The sequence below is a fragment of the Podarcis raffonei genome, chromosome 18, assembly GCF_027172205.1.
Source record: "Podarcis raffonei isolate rPodRaf1 chromosome 18, rPodRaf1.pri, whole genome shotgun sequence".
NCBI classification, from domain to species: domain Eukaryota; kingdom Metazoa; phylum Chordata; class Lepidosauria; order Squamata; family Lacertidae; genus Podarcis; species Podarcis raffonei.
The window spans coordinates 11,266,994-11,289,165 of NC_070619.1; the positions used below are offsets into that span (position 1 = coordinate 11,266,994).

Genomic DNA, 22,172 nt, shown 5'->3' on the forward strand with positions numbered 1-22,172 from the left:
GCGTTGAAGGACCCTTCTGGCAACGAGCATGCGCTTTGGCGCAACCCTACATCCTCTCGGCCTTTTGCCCTCGGCTAACATGGCGCCTTTTCTAAGCTTTCCAAAGCCTCCACCCTTTATGGTTTAAGGAGCATGCGCAGTGGCTGCCCTCCCTCTCCCAGTCCCCGCAACAGCCCGGCTTCAATCAAGATGGCCGCCCCCTCGGGGCGCATGCGCGTTGTTTCCCCTCCCGAGCTCCTCCTCTCTTGTTTTGCGAGGGGAAGGCGTGGTTTCCGGCCCGCGCGGCGCAGGCGCGTTGGGCCCGGCGAAGCCCCGGGCCTTGCCCTCAGCCAAGATGGCGGCGGCCTGACAGAAGAAGAAAGAGCCGGCGGTTGGCCTCGTCCCTTCTCCCCTCATGCCCCGCCGGGATGCTCCGCTCGAGCGGCTTCCTGCGAGGCGTCGACTGCCCCTTCGGCACCGCCTGCCACAGGCCCTACTGCCACTTCCGACACCCGCCGGGCCCGCCGCACGCCCAGCAGGGCCAGGCCAGGAGCAGCAGGAGGCCCTCCGCCTCGGCGGCAGGTGAGGGCGCTCGGCCTGTGCTCAGGGGCCGGGAGGGAGGGAGGCCGGGAGGGAGCCTCGCCCGCCCTCAGGGGGGAGGGGGCGGCGCTCTGCGTATGCTCAGGGGCCAGGCGAGAGGGGGGCGGAGGGAGCCACGCCCGCCCTCAGGGGGGAGGGGAATGCACTCTGCGTATGCTCAGGGGCCAGGCGAGAGGGGGGCGGAGGGAGCCACGCCCGCCCTCAGGGGGGAGGGGAATGCACTCTGCGTATGCTCAGGGGCCAGGCGAGAGGGGGGCGGAGGGAGCCACGCCCGCCCTCAGGGGGGAGGGGAATGCACTCTGCGTATGCTCAGGGGCCAGGCGAGAGGGGGGCGGAGGGAGCCACGCCCGCCCTCAGGGGGGAGGGGAATGCACTCTGCGTATGCTCAGGGGCCAGGCGAGGGGGGGCGGAGGGAGCCTCGCCCGCCCTCAGGGGGAAGGGAATGCACTCTGCGTATGCTCAGGAGCTCCTGCGCTCCCGTCTATCTATAGGTATATAGATATAGAGCGCTCTGCGTATGCTCAGGGGCCGGGAGGGAGGGAGGGAGCCTCGCTCACCCTCAGGGGGGAGGGGGCGCTGCTCTGCGTATGCTTAGGGGCCAGGCGAGAAGGAGGGAAGGGAGCCACGCCCTCCCTCAGGGGGGAGGGGAATGCACTCTGCGTATGCTCAGGAGCTCCTGCGCTCCCGTCTATCTATAGGTATATAGATATAGAGCGCTCTGCGTATGCTCAGGGGCCGGGAGGGAGGGAGGGAGCCTCACCCGCCCTCAGGGGGGGAGGGGGCGGCGCTCTGCGTATGCTCAGGAGCTCCTGCACTCCCGTCTATCCATAGGTATATAGCTATAGAGCGCTCTGCGTATGCTCAGGGGCTCTTGCGCTCCCGTCTATCTATCTGTAATGAGGTATATCTATACCTCATTACTTTCTATCTAACTGTTTATTGTGCTCTGCGTATGCTCAGGGGCTCTAGCACTCATCTGACTATGTATCTATATTTATCAGTCTATCTCTCTGTTGTGCTCTGTGTAAGCTCAGCGGCTCTTGCACTCCCATCTATATATCGTATCTATCTATAGCTAGATACATGTATAGATTGTTATCTATATCTATATCTATCTATCTATCTATCTATCTATCTATCTATCTATTGTGCTCTATGTAATCTCAGAGGCTCTTGCACTCCCATATGTGTATCTAATCTATAACTAGATATATCGATACAGTGGTACCTCGCAAGACGAAATTAATTCGTTCCGCAAGTTTTTTCTTCTTGCGAGTTTTTCGTCTTGCGAAGCACGGTTTCCCATAGGAATGCATTGAAAATCAATTAATGCGTTCCTATGCAGACCGCTTGCCAGGCTGGCGGTGCGGAGAAGGGCTTTTCTCCCCACCGCAAGCCTTCAGGACAGGTCCGGGAACAGAGGGGAAGGCGCGCGGCGCTTCTCCTCTGTTCCCGGGGCTTGCGGTGGGAGGAGGGTTTTTCCTCCCCACCGCCAACATTCAGAACAGCATTCTGAATGTTGGCGGTGGGAAGGAAAACCCTCCTCCCACCACAAGTCTTCAGGACAGCCATCCGAAGCCTGGCGGCGGGAGGAGGTCTCTCCGCCCCACCGCCAGCCTTCGGAGGAACCTTCCGAAGGCTGGCGGCGGGAGGAGGTCTCTCCGCCCCACCGGCAGCCTTCGGAGCAGCCTTCCGAAGGCTGGCGGCGGGAGGAGGTCTCTCCGCCCCACCGCCAGCCTTCGGAGGAGGTCCGAGGACAGTGGGGAAGACGCGCTGCGCTTCCCCGCTGTCCCCGGAGATTTCCCTATGGGCTTTCGTCTTGTGAAGGAAGCCCATAGGGAAATTCGTCTGGCGAAGCACCTTGAAAAACGGAAAACTCTTTCTTCTTGCGAGTTTTCTGTCTTGCGAGGCATTCGTCTTGCGAGGTACCACTGTACATCTATCTTTCTGTCGAGAGGGAGGGAGGCAGGGGGAGAGGAAGCCCCACCCGCCCTCACATGAGGGGAAGGCACTCTGCGTATTCTCAGGGACTCTTGTGCTCCTATCTATCTATCACTAGATATATAAATATTTCTCTATCTATCTATCTATTGTGCTCTGCATATGCTAAGGGGTTCTTTCACTCCTATTTATCTCTGTATCCAGTGCTTTTTTCTGGGGGTACGCAGGGGTATGCATTCCCTTAAACATTTTGCAAATCCAAGTTTGGCTTCATTGAGGGGCAGTATTTCAATACGAGGAGGGATATGAGAGTACCCCTAAACATTTTTTTTAAGAAAAAAAAAGCACTGGCCTTGGCAAATGAATAAGCTTAACGCTTTCAGTTAGTGAATCTCCCAATCTGAAAAAAAGGGGGGGGCTTCTTGTTTTACCTGCACTGTGGGGTCTCATGGGAAAGTTAAACAACAGAAAACCTAACGCCCTTGAAAACTAAAAGAGGGCAGTGTCTCTTTAAAAGCCATGCGAGTCTGCGAAACTGGGACCTGTGACCAGTTTCCTCCACCCTCTGATATATCTCTGCTGCAACAGGAGTCAGGGCAGTCATGACTGCCGACATCCTCGCCTGCAAAGGAGACGTTAAAATAAGAGTTGAAAGCATGAACAAATACCTCCGTTCCTTGCTAACCCACGAGAGCCCAGGTAAATTTTTTTTTTTTAAAAAAAAGATTGAATCCTGCTTTCCTTGGTGGTCTTTCTTTGGGGCGCCAGGTAAAAAAAGTTTGCTATTATTGGGCGATCTCTGGAGGTGAGGCATGCTATCTTGCAGGCGAATAGCCTACAATGGGACTGGTGAATTTTGTATGTAGGCTGTGTAACCCTTCACTCTCTGCTACTTACCTGTGAAGCATTCTTGAAATCCTTTGTTTTCATCTAAGCTTTCCTGTGCGCTCTCTCTCTCTCTCTAGTTGTTGTTGTTTAGTCGTGTCCAACTCTTCGTGACCCCCTGGACCAGAGCACGCCAGGCCCTCCTGTCTTCCACTGCCTCCCGCAGTTTGGTAAAACTCATCCTGGTAGCTTCAAGAACACTGTCCCACCATCTCGTCCTCCGTCGTCCCCTTCTCCTTGCGCCCTCCATCTTTCCCAACATCAGGGTCTTTTCCAGGGAGTCTTCTCTTCTCCTGAGGTGGCCAAAGTCTTGGAGCCTCAGCTTCAGGATCTGTCCTTCCAGTGAGCACTCAGGGCTGATTTCCTTCCGAATGGAGAGGTTGGATCTTCTTGCAGTCCATGGGACTCTCAAGAGTCTCCTCCAGCACCAGAATTCAAAAGCATCAATTCTTCGGCGATCAGCCTTCTTTATGGTCCAGCTCTCACTTCCATACATCACTACTGGGAAAACCATAGCTTTAACTATACGGACCTTTGTTGGCAAGGTGATGTCTCTGCGTGTATATATATATATATATATAAATATATATATATACACACACATATATATACATATATACATATATATATATATATATATATATATATATATATATATATATACACACACACACAACCACAGATGCTAATTGAGTATTGGGTCAAATACATGCCCACAGAGAGGGTTTTTAACTGGTGGTGGTAGGCTGCATTTGATAATTAATCCAGTGTTGACTTAAATCTCCTGGAGGTGTGTTTTTATTTAAAGTACTGAGTGTTTAATGTTCCCTACTCTTAACGGCTGGATTAAGTCGCAATTGCATTGTGAAGTGCAATTTTTCACTCTTGTTGGGGTCAGCTTGGACCCTTGATACCTGGAAAAGAGTATTCTTACCACCCCCACCCCCCGGTTCATTTTACCTGGGTCTTAAGTGACCTTTGATCCTTACATAGTGGAATCATCGAAGTTAAAATTTTTAGGGGGGGTGCTCCAAACACCATTGAAAATTCAATTCCTTTGTTGGAAGGGGAACCCACGGGAAAGAAAAGCATAGGAATTGTCCCAAAAATATTGGTTTCTTCTTCGGTGGCTCCCTCCCTCAATTAGGTTTTGGACGGGTTACTTTTAAGAGCACGAGAACCTGCCTTAAACCAGATCGAAACAGCAGAGCAGGGAAGCTCGTTCTGGCAGGAGCCGTGTCTTTGCAGGATCTAGGGCGGAGATCGGGGTCCCCGAGTCATGTGAAAGAAAACTTAGTGTGCAAAGCATTGCTTGCAAAGTCCCGTATTTTTTGCTCACTTTTCCCCTCCTAAAAAGTACGGGGAAATGTCTGTGCGTCTCATGGAGCGAATGCAGGCTGCGCAGCTATCCCAGAAGCCAGAACAGCAAGAGGGATTGCTGCTTTCACTGCGCAGCGATCCCTCTTGCTGTTCTGGCTTCTGAGATTCAGAATATTTTTTTTCTTGTTTTCCTCCTCCAAAAACTAGGTGCGTCTTGTGGTCTGGTGCGTCTTATAGAGCGAAAAATATGAGTATGTGTTGGTATTATCATGGTGTTTCCTCGAAGGCTTATGTAGGAAGCTTCCTGGTCAGACTGTTCATCTCTCATTGTCAGATCCTCCAGGGTTATTAATATTAAATTTGTATACTGCCCTATACCGGCCGGTCTCACACAAGGGAGCCTTTTCCCCCTCCCAGGAATTGAACCCAGAACCTTCTGCATGCTGTCCCACTGAGCTACAGTCTTTCGCCTAAAGAAATGGCTTGTTTAAATATGAATATCGGAAGGTGCCTTACACCACTCATCATCCAGCTTAGTGTTGTCTACACGGACTGGCAGCTGCTGTCCAGGTTTTCAGGCAGGGAGTCATTTTCTCCAGCGCTCCCTGGAGAATCCAGGGTTTGTACCTGGCACTTTTTAAATTTATTTTGCATATGTTGCACGTTTAACTTCCGCTGAAGAGGCAGCCTTGAATTACCCAAGTCACGAAGATAGGTGGCAGAGGAAATTAGCAAACGGCCTTTGCAATTATCTGTTTCACCGTCTCGCTGGGACGAAGCCCCTGTTCTCCATGTCCTTCATTAGAAAGAAGAGCTTCGTTTTTGTTTTGCTTCGCCTTTAAATCGGGTGCCAAAATGACTTGGAGCGTTGCGTGGGGGATTGGCGGATTTTCAAACACCCGCTGCCCGCGATGGTCTCTCCCTGCTAATTATTAGACAAGTTGGGTTAAGCTTTGAGCTGCAGGTGGCCAGAAACTCGTCGTCTCATTTCTGTCTTTTCTTTCGAGACAAATTTCACGGGGGTGAAACTCTGTTTTGTATGTAAAGGGGGGTGGAGGTCAAAATAGCCTTTCAGTTCCATTTTTCAGTAATGTTTCCAGAACTGCTGCAACTTATGATGGTCCCTGTCTCCCCCCCCCCCAATTTTGCAATATTCAGCGCTGGCCAACACCTCCCACCCCCCAATGTTGCTAGACTGCAAGTCCCACAATTCCTGACCATTGGCCGTGTGGGCTGCTGGGAATTGGGAGTCCAAGCATCATCGGGGGGGGGGGGGATAGAAGTTTTCCCTGTCCCTCATCTCAGGACAGGAGCACCTCTTGTAAACAGAGGCATTCTCGCGTCTTCTTAGCTTGTTTCCTGTTGCTCTGGTGGTCAAGAAAGGAGATTCCGACGTAACATTAGGAAGAGCTTTCTGGAGGCAAGGGCCACTTAAGAGTGGAACGGGCTGCTTTCGAAGGTTGGAGGTTTTTAAGCTGCCCGTCACAGGATGCTCCAACTGTGATCCTGGCATTTTGGGGGGTTCGGCTAGATGGCCGCTGGAAGGCCCCTTCCATCTTCAGTTCTATGAGATCAGAGATGGGGAACCTGTGGCTTTGGGATCGAGTCCGTCAACCTCTAAAAGGCAGCACGGTGTGGGGAGATCATCGGCGCTACCCTGGCAAAGATTTGTTGTTGTTGTTTAGTCGTTTAGTCGTGTCCGCCTCTTTGTGACCCCCTGGACCAGAGAACGCCAGGCACTTCTGTCCTCCACTGCCTCCCGCAGTTTGGTCAAACTCATGCTGGTAACCTCGAAAACACTATCCAACCATCTCGTCCTCTGTCGTCCCCTTCTCCTTGTGCCCTCCATCTTTCCCAACATCAGGGTCTTTTCCAGGGAGTCTTCTCTTCTCATGAGGTGGCCAAAGTACTGGAGCCTCAGCTTCAGGATCTGTCCTTCCAGTGAGCACTCAGGGCTGATTTCCTTAAGAATGGATGCGTTTGATCTTCTTGCAGTCCATGGGACTCTCCTTTTCAAAACGTCAAATGCATTTGACGTTTCTGTTAGTTCTCGACGAAGAGCCGTTTCCAGGAATAGGTTGACTCCGCAAGTTTGGCCGGAGTGGCTTGTGGCGGCGGGAGATTTATATCTCTTCGCTTTTGGGGTGGCTTCTGTAAGCGAGCTTCAGCGAAACTGGGCTTATCTCTGCTCTTCAGGCGACCGGCTTAAGAAACTTGATTAAAAACAGAGGCTTCTTGGGCAATAGTTCCTTTCCTAGAAGTCTTTGTATTGGGCAATTGTTCTGAAAAGCCTTTCCCCGCCGCTTCCCGTTTGGTTAAGGCAAGGTAGTACTGCAGTTTCCTCCTTTTGGTCCCCTTTTCTCAGAGATTATGCCTTCCTAGCTAAGGCAGGGCTGTTATTTCCAACTAGCAACAGTCCCCACAAAATGGGGGGAGTAGCTGTGATGGGCTCATGTCCGCCCCTGAAACCTTTGAAGCAATCTTCGCCCTTTTCTCTAGCATGGGAGTGTTAGGGTTGCCCAGCAGAACAGATAGGCCTGAGATGGTGAGGACTGGCGTGTTGGCTGCTGATTACTTCATTGCCTTCCATGCAACGTGTCTCAGAGACTCAGTTTGCATACAGTCAGTTAAAACACAGCAGCCCCTGCCTAAGGTAAAGGGACCCCTAACCATTAGGTCCAGTAGTGACCAACTCTGGGGTTGCGGCGCTCATCTCGCTTTATTGGCCGAGGGAGCCGGCGTACAGCTTCCGGGTCATGTGGCCAGCAGGACTAAGCCGCTTCTGGCGAACCAGAGCAGTGCACGGAAACGCCATTTACCTTCCCAACGGAGCAGTACCTATTTATCTACTTGCACTTTGAGGTGCTTTCGAACTTCTATGTTGGCAGGTGCAGGGACCGAGCAACAGGAGCTCATCCCGTCATTGCGGGGATTCGAACCGCCGACCTTCAGATCGCCTACAGGCTTGCAATATTTATTTTTCGTTTTGCTTTTGCCACCGGTAATACCACTTTTTAGGAGGGGAAAAGTGAGTCTTATAGAGCAAAAAATACGGTAAATGGGAATTCTCAGAGAGATGCTAAGTCGTAACTTTTCCCTTTCTTCTTTTCCCCCGCAGGGTGCGGCTATGACCCTTACAACCCGGAGCTTCCCAAGCCCGTGTCGCAGAGCCGCAATGGCTCCGTGGAGGAGATGGCCGAGGCAGCGCCAGGCATCCTGGAGCTTGAGCTGGTCAACAAGGCCATCGAGGCCGTCAAGAACGAAGTCGAGCGCGAGCAAAAGAAGTACGAGGAGCTCTTGGGGACGGCGAAGGAGTACGGCTCCTCCGAGCCCCCGTCGCTGGTCTCCAAGGCCCCTGGGTCAGCAGCACCCAAGTCCTTCGCCGCCTTGGAATATAACCCCGGGGGCTACAGCGCGGGCGGCAGTGCCGACTACAATCCCACCCCCCTCGCGGTGGCCGCTCCTAGCCGCTCCACCAAGTACACCTTGGATACCTTCGACAAGGCGAAAGGCAAGGGCAGCTCGCTGGAGTACGTGCCCACGGTGGTCACACAGCCCAAGAAGTACAGTTGCACAGTCGCCAAGAGCAAATACACCCTCGACAACTCCAAACCGTCCACGGACTTGGAGTACGACCCTCTTTCGAATTACTCCGCCCGGCTCCTGAGCAAAGCCAAGGAGCAGAGGGGGGCCAAGAGGAAAAGGGAGGCCGACCCCGAAGAGGGATATTCGCCTTCTCCCAAGAAGCACTGCAACGCAGGGAGCGGCCCCGAGCCGGACGCCAGGTTCTCCGACTCGGAAGAGGAGTGCGAAGCGGCTCCCGTCATCCCTTCGAAACCGAAAGGGGGTCCGGGAAGCAAGCCCGCAGGCGGGAAGGGGTCCCCGCGGGCCGATTCCCGGCAAATGAAGGAGACGGCGGTGCAGTACGATATGGGGGACATCGAGGGCGGCGTCAAGGACTTGCCGGAGGAGGGCGAAAAGGTGGCCAAGGTGCCCCCCAAAAGGGACACGAGCGAGGGCAAGGGGTGCCCGAAGGAGAAGGTGAAAAAGAAGGCCGTCGGCGGCCACGCGGCAGATGGCAAGAGGCAGCGTGGCAAGGTTGCGGACAAGGAGAAGGCGGAAGCGAAGGCTCAGCGCAGGAATGGAGAGAGGAGCAAGGAGAAGCACAGCAAGCCCCACGCCGACGGGCGTTCGAGGAAGCAGGATGAGAACCCCAAAGCTGCAAAAGCGGGGAGCTCCGGCATGTGCAAGAAGGTCCCCCAAGGCCCCAGAGCAGAGAAAGTGGGCGGCGTGAAGAAAGACGGCAAGCTGAACCCGCCCGGGGGCTTGAGGCCCAAGGCCGAGGCTTCGCAGGCCGAACGTAAAGACAAGCAGGGGAAGCGTCCCGCCTCAAAGGGTCCCACGGAGAGCCCCGGAGCCAAGTGCAAGGCGAAACGGCGGGCTCTGAGCCACGCTGACCTCTTTGGGGATGAGAGCGGGGACGAGGGGCAAGCGGGGCAGCCTCACCCCGTGGCCTTCCCAGACGTGAGCTCGGATTCGGACCGAGACGACGGCTGCTGCTTCCTTCCGCCCCAGGACAACGGGGTGGCGAAGCGCCCTAAGGCACCCAAAGCTGCTCCTCCTTCCTCCTCCTCCTCGTCCTCCTCTTCCGACGAGCTCGACTATTCGGTCCTGGAGAGGGACGTGGACTTCGAGTCCGACCCCATGGAGGAGTGCCTTCGGATTTTTAACGAGTCGACCGACGTCAAGACGGAAGACAAAGGCAGGATGGGGAAGCAGGTAAGAGGTCCGGGGGTAGGTAGGTTGAGAAAGGGACGTGGGTGGCGCTGTGGTCTAAACCACAGAGCCTAGGACTTGCCAATCAGAAGGTCGGCGGTTCGAATCCCCGCAATGATGGGGTGAGCTCCCGTTGCTCGGTCCCTGCTCCTGCCAACCCAGCAGTTCGAAAGCACGTCAAAGTGCGAGTAGATAAATAGGTACCGCTCCGGCGGGAAGGTAAACGGCGTTTCCGTGCGCTGCTCTGGTTCGCCAGAAGCGGCTTAGTCCTGCTGGCCACATGACCTGGAAGCTGTACGCCGGCTTCCTTGGCCAATAAAGCGAGATGAGCGCTGCAACCCCAGAGTCGGCCACGACTGGACCTAACGGTCAGGGGTCCCTTTACCTTTACCTTTAGGTTGGGAAGAAAGCCCCTCTGGCTCTGCTCCCACTTAACCCAGGTGAGGCTGCTTTGTGGGGGTCGCACCCCCTTAATTCTTTTGAGTTTAGCTATTCCAAGCGAAATGTAAAAACAGGAGGTGTTCCTGGGGCCAACACCCATTTGCTCAGACCCTTTAGTAGAATCGGAATCATATAATTTTTTAGAGTTAGAACGGGTCACCAGGGTCACCTAGCCGAACCCCATACAATGCAGGAATCTTTTGGCCAAGTTGGGATTCGAACTCTTGACCCTGGGGTTAAGAGTCTCGTGCTGTACAGTCTGAACTATCCACAACCTTTTCGAGGCTAAGGGCGATTTATCGCACAAATAAAAGTAACTCAGTGGCACCAGGGTGGATTTGATTCAGTAAGACTTGATTTAATCCTTTTTTTACAGAAAGACTCATTCTTGCTCGTATCATCTTAATATTTACAACCAGATGCAGGTTTCATTTTTGGAATAATAAATTTTCAGAGTCGTTTTTACAGTTACATCACAAATTACCGATTTGGTTCTACTGTTAGAAATACATAGACCGATAATTATGAAATTATGGTGAGGTTTAATAAGTTAACTGTTTATATTTGGACAACTTTTCTGCTGTGTTTTATTAGGAGGAGAAAAACAACCATTTCCTTAATAAAACACGTTAAACAATTTATTTAACTAAGACAGTAACATCGTAGCGAATGTATCCGTGTTTGTTAACTGTTGTGGCTAAACAATAATAATAAAAAAACTTAGACTGAGTTTCAGCACGCATGAAAAACTTAAAGACAAATCCTTATTTCCTGATGAATAGCCTGTGGAGTATAATGTAACTTAAATGGAAAATCTTTTGAAATAGTTTTTTAAAAATAAAAAAATTCTTATTTTTTTAAAAAAATCTGATTTAAAATTTTAAAAACCATTGATTTTTATCCACCCTGCTGAGCATAATGTAAAATGAGGACAGGGAAGCTGGGAGGCCTTCCATATTTTTGCTGGACTCCCACCGTCCCTCACTCTTGGTTGGTGGGCCTGCTGGGAGTTGTAGTCCGGCAGGAACCTGAAGGCTCCCTCAGGTCCGCCATCCTTAATCTAAGAAGTACCGTATTGTTTGCTCTATAAGACTCACTTTTTCCCTGCCAAAAAGTAAGGGGAAATGTGTGTGCGTCTTACGGAGCGAATGCAGGCTGCGCAGCTATCCCAGAAGCCAGAACAGCAAGAGGGATCGCTGCTTTCACTGCGCAGCAATCCCTCTAGCTGTTCTGGCTTCTGAGATTCAGAATATTTTTCCCCCTTGTTTTCCTCCTCCAAAAACTAGGTTCGTCTTGTGGTCTGGTGCGTCTTATGGAGCGAAAAATACGGTACCTTACAAGAGGAGGGAGGGTGCTTAGAACAGGGTTTCCCAGGCTTGGTTCTCCAGCTGCTTTGGGACTGCAACTCCCATCACCCCTAGCTAGCAGGACCTATGCTCAGGGATGATGGGAACTGTAGTCCAAAAGCAGCCGGAGACCCCGGTTTGGGAAACCCCGATTCAAGAAGGAACTTTCTCTCCTGAGAGCGGCGAATGCCCCTTCTACTGCGCGTTAGTTTCAGGACACTGTTGGTGATCAGGCGTTTCTGGATCACAACTCCCATCGCCTCTGACCGCCATGGCCAATGGGAGCCGGAGTCTAAGAGCATTTGGAAGCTCCCCCCCATCGCTGACGAATGCCTGAAACTGCAGGCCAGAAGGCTGCGAGGCGAGGGCTATCCTGCCCGGCGGGGCTTTCTGAGAAAGCAGCTTCCAGTTTGTCACGCAAGGGCAGGGGTCAGCAACCTAAGGCCTGGGGGCTGGATCCGGCACAGTCGCCTTCTAAATCCGACCCTCGGACGGTCCGGGAACCAGCGTGTTTCTATACGAGTAGAATGTGTTCATTTATTTAAAATGCACCTCTGGGTTATTTGTGGGGCATAGGAATTCGTTCAATTCCCCCCCCCCAAAAAAATACAGTGGTACCTCAGGTTACATACGCTTCAGGTTACAGACTCCGCTTACCCAGAAATAGTGCTTCAGGTTAAGAGCTTTGCTTCAGGATGAGAACAGAAATCGGGCTCCGGCAGCGGGAGGCCCCATTAGCTAAAGTGGTGCTTCAGGTTAAGAACAGTTTGAGGTTAAGAATGGACCTCTGGAATGAATTAAGTACTTAACCCGAGGTACCACTGTATAGTCCGGCCCCCTGAGGCATGGTGGACCAGCCCACAGCTGGAAAAGGTTGCTGAGCCCTTGTGCAATTGCTTCTGCGAAGTGACTTCCCTCCCCACAAATCTTCTTTGTTTCGCTTTCGCTTCTGTTTCCCGGTTACTGTAGGGAGAGGCTTTTTTCTCACCCTCCTTCCCAGCAAAATATGCAAAGGGTGGTGGAGCAGGAAGCCTTCGCTCGCTTTGGTTAACCCTCCCTCTTCTTATCCCCTGGCTCCTTTTCTCCGCCAGCCGTCGAAAGAGGAAGGGTCCGAGGAAAAGCCGGCCGAAGACTGTCTAACCACGCTTTTTCCTGGCCAGAAGCGGAGGATCTCCCACGTGACAAAGCCAGGGAACGTAAGTTGATAGCAGGGGAGCTTGAGAGCATCACAAAACCCTTAGCAGCAGCTGGATCATGCCCAGAGATACAGGATTTGATATACAATATATACGATATATACGATATCTTTATTGTCATTGTCCCATGCAGAACAATGAAACTGAAAAACTACATAAAACCCTAAAAACTCTGAAACCCCATTTTAAAATACACTATACTATAGAGACCCCTTATGCTGCGTTTAGAACCAGAATTGCATTTGCGTAGAAACTGTTTCTCAGGTGGCTAGTCCTAGTCTTTATAACCCTGGACCTTCTTCCAGAAGGCAGAAGCTGAAAGAGATCATTTCCGGGGTGCGCACTATCCTGCGCTATCTCTGCCGCTTTCTTACGGCACCTGGAAGCGTAGATTTGATCCAAGGTGGGAAGAGTGCACCCAATTATTCTCTCCGCAGTCTTTACAACCCTGGACAGCGTTGTTTTTTCCCTGGCCGCGCAGCTCCCAAACCACACACACAGACCGTAAGTTAATGCACTCTCCACAGTGCAATGGTAAAATGCCGTCAACAGGTCCTTTGAGAGATTGTTTTCCCGGAGGATTCTCAGAAAATATAACCTCTGCTGTGCTCTCTTCGTCGGGTCTTTGCTGTTTTCTCCCCAGGTTAGGTCGCCTCTCAACTCCATTTCCCAGAAATCAAAACACCGAGACCTGTTTCCGTATTGGCCTGAATATAAACCTCACTCTTCCCACCCCCCTCCAAATTCCGAACACGAAAAGTCGAAGCTTAAATCCGTGTCCTCACGAAAACGGGGTTTTACGATACCGCTGCTGAAATAGACATACATTTTGGAATTACACTGGTACCTCGGGTTAAGTACTTAATTCGTTCCGGAGGTCCATGCTACTGGACACTTCTTTTAATTTTTATATATATTTCGACTGTGTCAGACCAACGCGGCTACCTACCTGAATCTAGTACTATTTCAGTGGTACCTCTGGTTACGTACTTAATTCGTTCCGGAGGTCCGTTCTGAACCTGAAACTGTTCTTAACCTGAAGCAGCACTTTAGCTAATGGGGCCTCCTGCTGCTGCTGCGCCGCCGGAGCACGATTTCTGTTCTCATCCTGAAGCAAAGTTCTTAACCCGAGGTACTATTTCTGGGTTAGCGGAGTCTGTAACCTAAAGCGTATGTAACCTGAAGCGTATGTAACCCGAGGTACCACTGTATACATTTTCAGAGTAGTTTTTACGGTTTTATCAAGAATTACTGATTTGGCTATACTATTAGAAATACAGGTCGTTATGAAATTGTTGTGAGGTTTTATAAGTTAACTGCTTATATTTGGGCAACTTTTCTGCTGTGCTTTATTGCCAGGAGACAAACGGATCATTTCCTTAACAACAATTTGAGCAATTCATTTAACTTAGACCGTAACATCGTAGCATATGTATCCATGTTTGTTAACTAATGTGGTTAAATGATTAAAAACAAAGCAAAAAGCTTAGAGGGAGTTGAAAAATGGGAAACAAATCCTTATTTCCTCATTGGACTAAAATAGCAAATCTTTAGAAAGATTTTTCCTCTGAAAGCATTTTATTTTAAAAATCCAATTTAAATTTTAGAAAAATCTAATTTAAATGATTAAAAAAAATCTGATTTTTTTTTCTTTTTAAAAAACAACAACATTGATTTTTCTCCACCCTGCTCTGAGTATTCAGATTTGCTGGGGTTCTGAATGTTGTCATCGGGTCTCAGACTCCCATCAGCCTCAAGGCAGCATAGCCCAATGGTCACAGACGACGAGAGAGTTCAGCAACGTGCAGAAGGCCGTAGGTTCCCTTCCTGAGAGAGGGGAACACCACTTCTTAGATCAGGGGTGGGCAGCAAGCCTTTGGCCCTCCCAATGTCTTTGGACTCCAACTCCCATCAGCCCCCAGTGGCCAGGAATGCTGGGATTTGTGGTCTAACAACACTTGGGCAACTCTCTCCGCTGTGGAATCTCCATCTGTGTTCTCCCTCCCTCCCCAGTTTCTTTTTACTGGAATTTTCCGCTCTGGAGGGCTTTGTTTCTCTTTTTTTTTTTTAAAAGATATTTATTGAAGTTTTCAAATTTTTATACAAACAAAAAACAAACAAAAAGATTAAAAACACATATAGTTCACTTATACTTAACTTTCAATAACATATTTCTCTGACCTCCTCATACCTCCCCTTCTTGTAGTCCAGTTCAAATTCTTTGTTCAGCAAATCCTTATCTCAAAGCATTACAACTTATAAAAATACCTTATTTTCTATCCAACATCTTAGGTTATTATAACCTTAAATTTTTACTTATAAAGAACCATTTTTTCATATTCCTTTATACCATTACAGCTAGAAACCACTTAATTTCAATCCAGCATCATTCATCATTCCTTAATTTTACAATATTTCCGTAAATAGTCCTTAAATTTTTTCCAATCTTCTTCTGCCGACTCTTCTCCCTGGTCGCGGATTCTGCCAGTCATTTCTGCCAATCCCATACAGTCAATCAGCTTCATCTGCCATTCTTCCAGAGTGGGTAAATCTTGCATCTTCCAATACTTTGTGATGAGTATTCTTGCTGCTGTTGTGGCATACATAAAAAACGTTCTATCCTTCTTTGACACCAATTGGCCTACCATGCCCAGGAGAAAGGCCTCTGGTTTCTTCAAGAAGGTATATTTAAATACCTTTTTCAATTCATTATATATCATTTCTGGAGGGCTTTGTTTCTCACCCCGTGGAACGAAAGCAGAGAGCTCTTAATGGTTCGATGTTTGCAAGGCGTGCGCTGACCCCTTTTTCTCCCTGCCTTGCCGCGAAAGCTTTGTTTTGACAAGTAAGGTCTGGTCAGCACAAATAATGTCTTGTGCTTTTCGCCCAACCATCCATTAGTCGTCGTCCCCCCCTCCCCAGATCTAGCAGAGAGATAAGGGACATGGGTGAAATGGCTTGGAAACGGCGAAGCTCAAACATTTCGCTGTTCCTTAGCACCGCTGTACCCGGACTACCTCGCAATAGGTTTGAGGCCGTGGGGAGAGAACAAAAGCAGCCTTGCTACGTACTGGGTGAATGAACGAATTCCTGTGCCCCACAAATAACCCAGAGATGCATTTTAAATAAAAGGGCACATTCTACTCATGTCAAAACACGCTGATTCCCGGACCATCCGCGGGCCGGATTGAGAAGGCGATTGGGCCACATCTGGCCCACGTACCTTAGGTTGCCTACCCCTGCATTAAAACATGGACAGGATTTTAACCCCACTTAGGTTGCCTAACCCTGCACTGCAAAGCCCATCCTCCGTCCCCAGTGGCTGATGGGAGGTGGAGTCCCCAGACATCTAGAGCCCTGTGCAAATTTAGCCAGGCGCATTTTGCATATAATAATAATAATAATAATAATAATAATTTTTATTTATACCCCCCCCCCAGCCAAGGCTGGGCTCAGGGCGGCTAACAATCAATAATAAAAACAAGTTGAATGAATACAACTTAAAAACAAGATTAAAATACAACATTAAAATGTTGAAACATTAAAATATTAAAATGCAGCCTCATCACAGGAGGAGAAAGGAAAAAAGAAAGAGGGGGAAGGAATCAAATTGGCTCCAAGCCAAAGGCCAGGCGGAACAACTCTGTCTTACAGGCCCTGCGGAAAGAAATCAGATCCTGCAGGGCCCTGGTCTCATGAGGCAGAGCGTCCCACCAGGCCGGAGCCAGTGTTGAAAAGGCCCTGGCTCTGGTTGAAGCTAATCTAACTTCCTTAGGACCCGGGACCTCTAGGGTGTTGCTATTTATGGACCTTGAGGCTCTCCGTGGGGCATACCGGGAGAGGCGGTCCCGTAGGTACGAGGGTCCTAGGCCGTGAAGGGCTTTAAAGGTCAAAACCAGCACCTTAAATCTGACCCTACACTCCACCGGGAGCCAGTGCAGCTGGAAAAACACTGGGTGAATATGCTCCCATGGCAGAGACCCCGTGAGGAGCCTCGCTGTAGCATTCTGCACCCGCTGGAGTTTCTGGGACAGCTTCAAGGGCAGCCCCGCGTAGACCAAATTACAGTAGTCAAGCCTGGAGGTGACCGTCGCATGGATCACTGTGGATCATTAAGTGGGTGGGGCTGACCTTCCTGCCTCTCCCTTTATAATTGGCTCAAACTCTGGCTTCGGTTTGCCACCCCCTGTCTTGTCGGTGCCAACCAACCCTCTTCCTCTCCGCGCAGGCCGAGGCCCCGACCAAGCCCGTCTTCCGCCCGTACCGGCCCCCGACGGCCCAAGAGGTGTGCTACCAGCGGATCCAGCTGGCCCAGAAGCAGGCGGCCCAGCTGGCCCGGCGGCTGCCCCCCACGCGGCCGTCTCCAGCACCCCCGAGAGCCTCTGTGGCGATGCACAAAGGGGAGAAGAGGAGGATCGCTCACGTTCCCAACCCAGCTCTTCCTACAGTGTCCAAGTCCGGTAAGCGAGCTCTTCTGCTTCTCTGCTACAAGGGGTGGGGATCTTCCTTTCTGAGTGACAGGCCTAGTTCAACATCTGGTAGAGATTGGGTTTTTTTTGTGTGTTTGTGTAATGGTCACATGTGTTTTGGGAGGACGCCCCCATCTTAAGATTCAAAGTGATGGCGACTGTTCTGTGTTTCCTTAAGAAAATGCGGAGTGCCCTTCAGGGTTAAAGAAAGAGAAGAATGGTGCAAAAAGTATAAAGATAGAGGTAATCTACATTAAGGTAAAGGGACCCCTGACCATTAGGTCCAGTCGTGGCCGACTCTGGGGTTGCAGCGCTCATCTCGCTTTCCTGGCCGAGGGAGCCGGTGTACAGCTTCTGGGTCATGTGGCCAGCAGGACTAAGCCGCTTCTGGCGAACCAGAGCAGCGCACGGAAATGCCGTTTACCTTTGCTGTGAGTTAAACCACAGAGCCTAGGACTTGCCGATCAGAAGGTTGGTGGTTCGAATCCCTGCGACAGGGTGAGCTCCCGTTGCTTGGTCCCTGCTCCTGCCAACAAATCGACATTAGACACAACAATTTAGAAAGAGTACAAATTCTGAGGTCTTAGAACAAAGGAAAGAAGTCAATACGTGTATACGTACGCAACGATTAGAATGATGATATGGTTTTATTTGTAGATGTGCATTTTTGTTTTTTGTTTTGTTTCCCCCCCTCATGTTTTGTTTTGCTTGTTTGTACTGTTTTATTTTGGAGTCAATGTTTGTAATTTTTGTTGTAATTTTGCCTGTGGATTAAACCACAGAGCCTAGGACTAGCCGATCAGAAAGTCGGCGGTTCGAATCCCCGTGACGGGGTGAACTCCTGTTGCTCGGTCCCTGCTCCTGCCAGCCTAGCAGTTCGAAAGCACGTCAAAGTGCAAGTAGATAAATAGGTACCGCTCCGGCGGGAAGGTAAACAGCGTTTCCGTGCGCTGCTCTGGTTCGCCAGAAGCGGCTTAGTCCTGCTGGCCACATGACCCGGAAGCTGTACGCCGGCTCCCTCGGCCAGTAAAGCGAGATCAGCGCCGCAACCCCAGAGTCGGTCACAACTGGACCTAATGGTCAGGGGTCTCTTTACCTTTTACCTAACACATGTTTTGGGAGGACACCCCCATCTTAAGATTCAAAGTGATTGCAACTGTTCAATGTTTCCTTAAGAAAATGCGGAGTGCCCTGATGGGATCTGTGGGATCCACTCTAGCTCCACTCTGCTCACCTCAGCCCTGATCTCTCCCAATTGCTCACCCAATAATCGTCCCACTGGTGCCAACAATCAGTGGGGTTTTCTGCAGTCCCTTTGCCGAGTTGGGTTCTGTTCGTCTTCCCCCTTATCTTGCGCCAGTTTAAGTAAACATTGCATTCCATTCCCACGCTGTTTCCAGTTTCACTTTTACAGCCGACACCACACGGACAGGACAGAGAGGTAAGAGTAATATAAAACGATTATTGTTACTATTTTTTAAGAAGCAGGAGCGAGCTCATCCGTGGTGTGAACTTTCGTTAATTACAGAGAAACAGGATAAGCTTTTTTTTTTGCTTTGTTTTCCCCTGCCTGTTAAAATTAACGCCTCTTCTTTACGCCAGCAGCCAATTTGCATTCCGGGTGAGAATTACCGTATTTTTTGCTCTATAAGACTCACTCTCCTTCCTAAAAAGTAAGGGGAAATGTGTGTGCGTCTTATGGAGCGAATGCAGGCTGCGCAGCTATCCCAGAAGCCAGAACAGCAAGAGGGATTGCTGCTTTCACTGCGCAGCGATCCCTCTTGCTGTTCTGGCTTCTGGGATTCAGAATATTTTTTTTCTTGTTTTCCTCCTCCAAAAACTAGGTGCGTCTTGTGGTCTGGTGCATCTTATAGAGCGAAAAATACGGTAATCTGCAGGGATATCGCTTCAGTTGTAATTAGTTCCAGTCTCAAAAAGAGTTAAAAGGAGGGAGGTTTTGCTGACCCGATGCCCTAAGGGGGCGAGCCTTGAGGGTTATTATGCAGTGTCTGACCGCGATGGCGGTCACTCTCACTCCGAGATGGTCCTCCGTATCCGAAAACAGCTTTTGCCTCCGGTGTGACGAACGGCTCCTTCAGAGCATAGGAGGCGAATCCCATTTAATCTCCTTGTATGCACAGGGAGAGAGTATGTCACCAGGATGATATCGTAAATCGCTGCGTAGTTATCTCTCTCGGCATGGCAGCCGATAACTAGTCAGGCGCCTCTACTCCCCGAAGGAGACATTATGGAATTTTCCAAAATTGCAGGGGTGTGTGTGTGTGTCGAATGCATAGAGAAAAGTTTTGTGTTCCTCTCTCGTTTTTCTATTATTATTTGATTTTAAAAAGTATAAACATACTTTTGAATTTTGGTGCTGGAGGAGACTCTTGAGAGTCCCATGGACTGCAAGAAGATCAAACGCATCCATTCTTAAGGAAATCAGCCCTGAGTCTCACTGGAAGGACAGATCCTGAAGCTGAGGCTCCAAGACTTTGGCCACCTCATGAGAAGAGAAGACTCCCTGGAGAAGACCCTGATGTTGGGAAAGATGGAGGGCACAAGGAGAAGGGGGCGACGGAGGACGAGATGGTTGGATAGTGTTTTCGAGGTTACCAGCATGAGTTTGACCAAACTGGGGGAGGCAGTGGAAGACAGGAGTGCCTGGCATGTTCTGGTCCAGGGGGTCACGAAGAGTCGGACACGACTAAATGACTAAACAACAACAAAACATACAGCAACAAAAAATTCAAGATCCAACTATCGAGATTGCTCTGAATCTTCTGACCTCCACCCATCTCCCTTCCCTGGCTCCTAGCGATAATATTTACAACTGCATATCAACACTTACCCAAGTTTTTATCCGTCCAAATTATCCACACTTTCTGTTACTTTACAAGTGTGGTTAAAATCCTGCCCATGTTTTAACCCAGGGGTAGGCAACCTAAGGCCCGTGGGCCGGATGCGGCCCAATTGCCTTCTCAATCCGGCCCGTGGACGGTCCGGGAATCAGCATGTTTTTACATGAGTAGAACGTGTCCTTTTATTTAAAATGCATCTCTGGGTTATTTGTGGGGCCTGCCTGGTGTTTTTACATGAGTAGAACATGTCCTTTTATTTAAAATGCATCTCTGGGTTATTTGTGGGGCCTGCCTGGTGTTTTTACATGAGTAGAACATGTCCTTTTATTTAAAATGCATCTCTGGGTTATTTATGGGGCCTGCCTGGTGTTTTTACATGAGTAGAACATGTCCTTTTATTTAAAATGCATCTCTGGGTTATTTGTGGGGCCTGCCTGGTGTTTTTACATGAGTAGAACGTGTGCTTTTATTTAAAATGCATCTCTGGGTTATTTGTGGGGCATAGGAATTTGTTCATTTCCCACCCAAAAAAATATAGTCCGGCCCCCCACATGGTCTGAAGGACGGTGGACTGGCCCATGGCTACCGATGGATTGATTGTGTGACTGCAGTACACTGTTTATTGCTTCCATTTTATAGATCAGTGGTCTGGTTAGATAGTAAAATCCACGTTGAATTGCTGTTTTAGGGGTTGTTTTTAAAAGTCTGGAACGGATTAATCCATTTTGCATTACTTTCAACTGGAAAGCGAGCTTTGGTTTTGGAACGCCTTGGTTTTTGAATGGAATTTGCGGAACGGATTAAGTTTGAGAACCAAGGTACCACTGTATGGGTTTAGCTCTAGGTGTTGCCCTGTTAGGCTTATCGTGTTTTCTGCTTGCTTGTCCCCCAGCCCTAGGAGGCCTCAAGAAAATTGCTCCGCCTGGGAGCACGGCGTCTTCCAACGGGGCCGAAGCCCTATCCCTGAAAGCCCGCACGCTTGCTGGGATGGCGTCCAAGACGACCAACACGAACGTCCCCAAAAGGATAGCCCACGCTCCCACACTGCAGGTACAGATTCTCTCCACCGCCTCCTTCCCCAGAATCGCAAGGGAGCATGCAAAACGCGAGGGGCAGACTGTTTTCTGCGTCTTGCCGGGGCCTCTGTCAGAGATGGGTTGTGAAATGCGCTAGGGTGCACAGAGTCGTAGATCGGCAGCGTTGGAAGTTGTGAGGTGATAATAGGGCTTTCTAGATGAGCACCAGCACTTTGAATTGTGCTTGGAAACGTACTGCAAGCCAGTGGAGATCCTTTAGGACCGGTGTTATGTGGTCTCGGCAGCTGCTCCCAGTCCCCAGCCTAGCTGCCGCATTCTGGATTAATTGCAGTTTCCGGGTCACCTTCAAAGGTAGCCCCACGGAGAGCGCATGGCAGTAGTCCAAGCGGGAGATAACCAGAGCATGCGCCACTCTGGAGGGACAGTCTACGGGCAGGGAGGGTCTCATCCTGCGTACCAGATGGAGCTGCCCTGGACACGGAACTGACCTGCGCCTCCATGGACAGCTGGGAGTCCAAAATGACTCCCAGGCTGTGCGACCGCTGCCTGGCTCCCTGCACAACCTCTCTTCTCGCAGGAAAGGGGACTACCAGAAGTCCCTCGGAGATGGACCCCGGTGTCCGAGCTGAACGATGAGGGTGGAGATGCTCCTTAGGTCAGGAGCGGGCACCGTCTGGCGGGCCTGTCTGAGGTTGCCGAACCACAGTCCCCATCCTCACCTCACCGTTTGCCAGGCTGGAGCCTAGAAGACAGCTGTTTTTTCAAACCCTGTTGGAAATCACTTTAGCCCTTGTGCGGCAAAGTCCAGTATCTCAACCGTGCCTATGTGCCTTAATAATAATAATTTATTATTTATACCCCGCCCATCTGGCTGGGTTTCCCCAGCCACTCTTATTTGTTTAATAACCTATTAAACATTAAAAGCTTCCCTAAACAGGGCTGCCTTCAGATGTCTTCTAAATGTTTGGTAGTTATTTTTCTCTTTGACATCTGACGGGAGGGCGTTCCACAGGGCGGGCGCCACCACCGAGAAGGCCCTCTGCCTGGTTCCCTGTAACTTGGCTTCTCGCAGTGAGGGAACCGCCAGAAGGCCCTGGACCTCAGTGTCCGGGGAGCCTTCAGCTCCCCTTCATTCCACATGTATTTCTTCAGTACATTCGTAGGCCACAAATCTCCTCCCCGCCCCTCTTTCATCTTCACAACAGCCCTGCGTGGTAGGCTGGGCCCAAGATGGCAGCTTAGCCCCCCCAGGTCACCCAACATGACCGAGCATCAGGATCTGAACCAGTCTCGCGGGACAGTCGCACATGCCGTAGCCCCA

General features: G+C 50.3%; 1 protein-coding gene across 3 annotated transcripts in view; it reads left to right on the plus strand.

The window, feature by feature from the left end:
• The first annotated feature begins 296 nt into the window (after nucleotides 1-296).
• The window catches only part of REXO1 (RNA exonuclease 1 homolog), a 38,998-nt gene continuing 17,122 nt past the window's right edge, over nucleotides 297-22,172 (plus strand). Inside the window, exons 1-5 of one of the 3 annotated variants that reach the window (XM_053372554.1) lie at nucleotides 297-561; nucleotides 7,844-9,504; nucleotides 12,380-12,484; nucleotides 16,713-16,944; nucleotides 20,707-20,864. In XM_053372554.1, coding sequence (XP_053228529.1) covers nucleotides 408-561; nucleotides 7,844-9,504; nucleotides 12,380-12,484; nucleotides 16,713-16,944; nucleotides 20,707-20,864 — 2,310 coding nt within the window. In that variant the 5' untranslated portion in view covers nucleotides 297-407. Of the gene's footprint in view, nucleotides 562-3,160; nucleotides 3,220-5,150; nucleotides 5,345-7,843; nucleotides 9,505-12,379; nucleotides 12,485-16,712; nucleotides 16,945-20,706; nucleotides 20,865-22,172 lie in introns of those variants that run through there. The other 2 variants (XM_053372555.1, XM_053372556.1) reach the window with 2 other exon arrangements.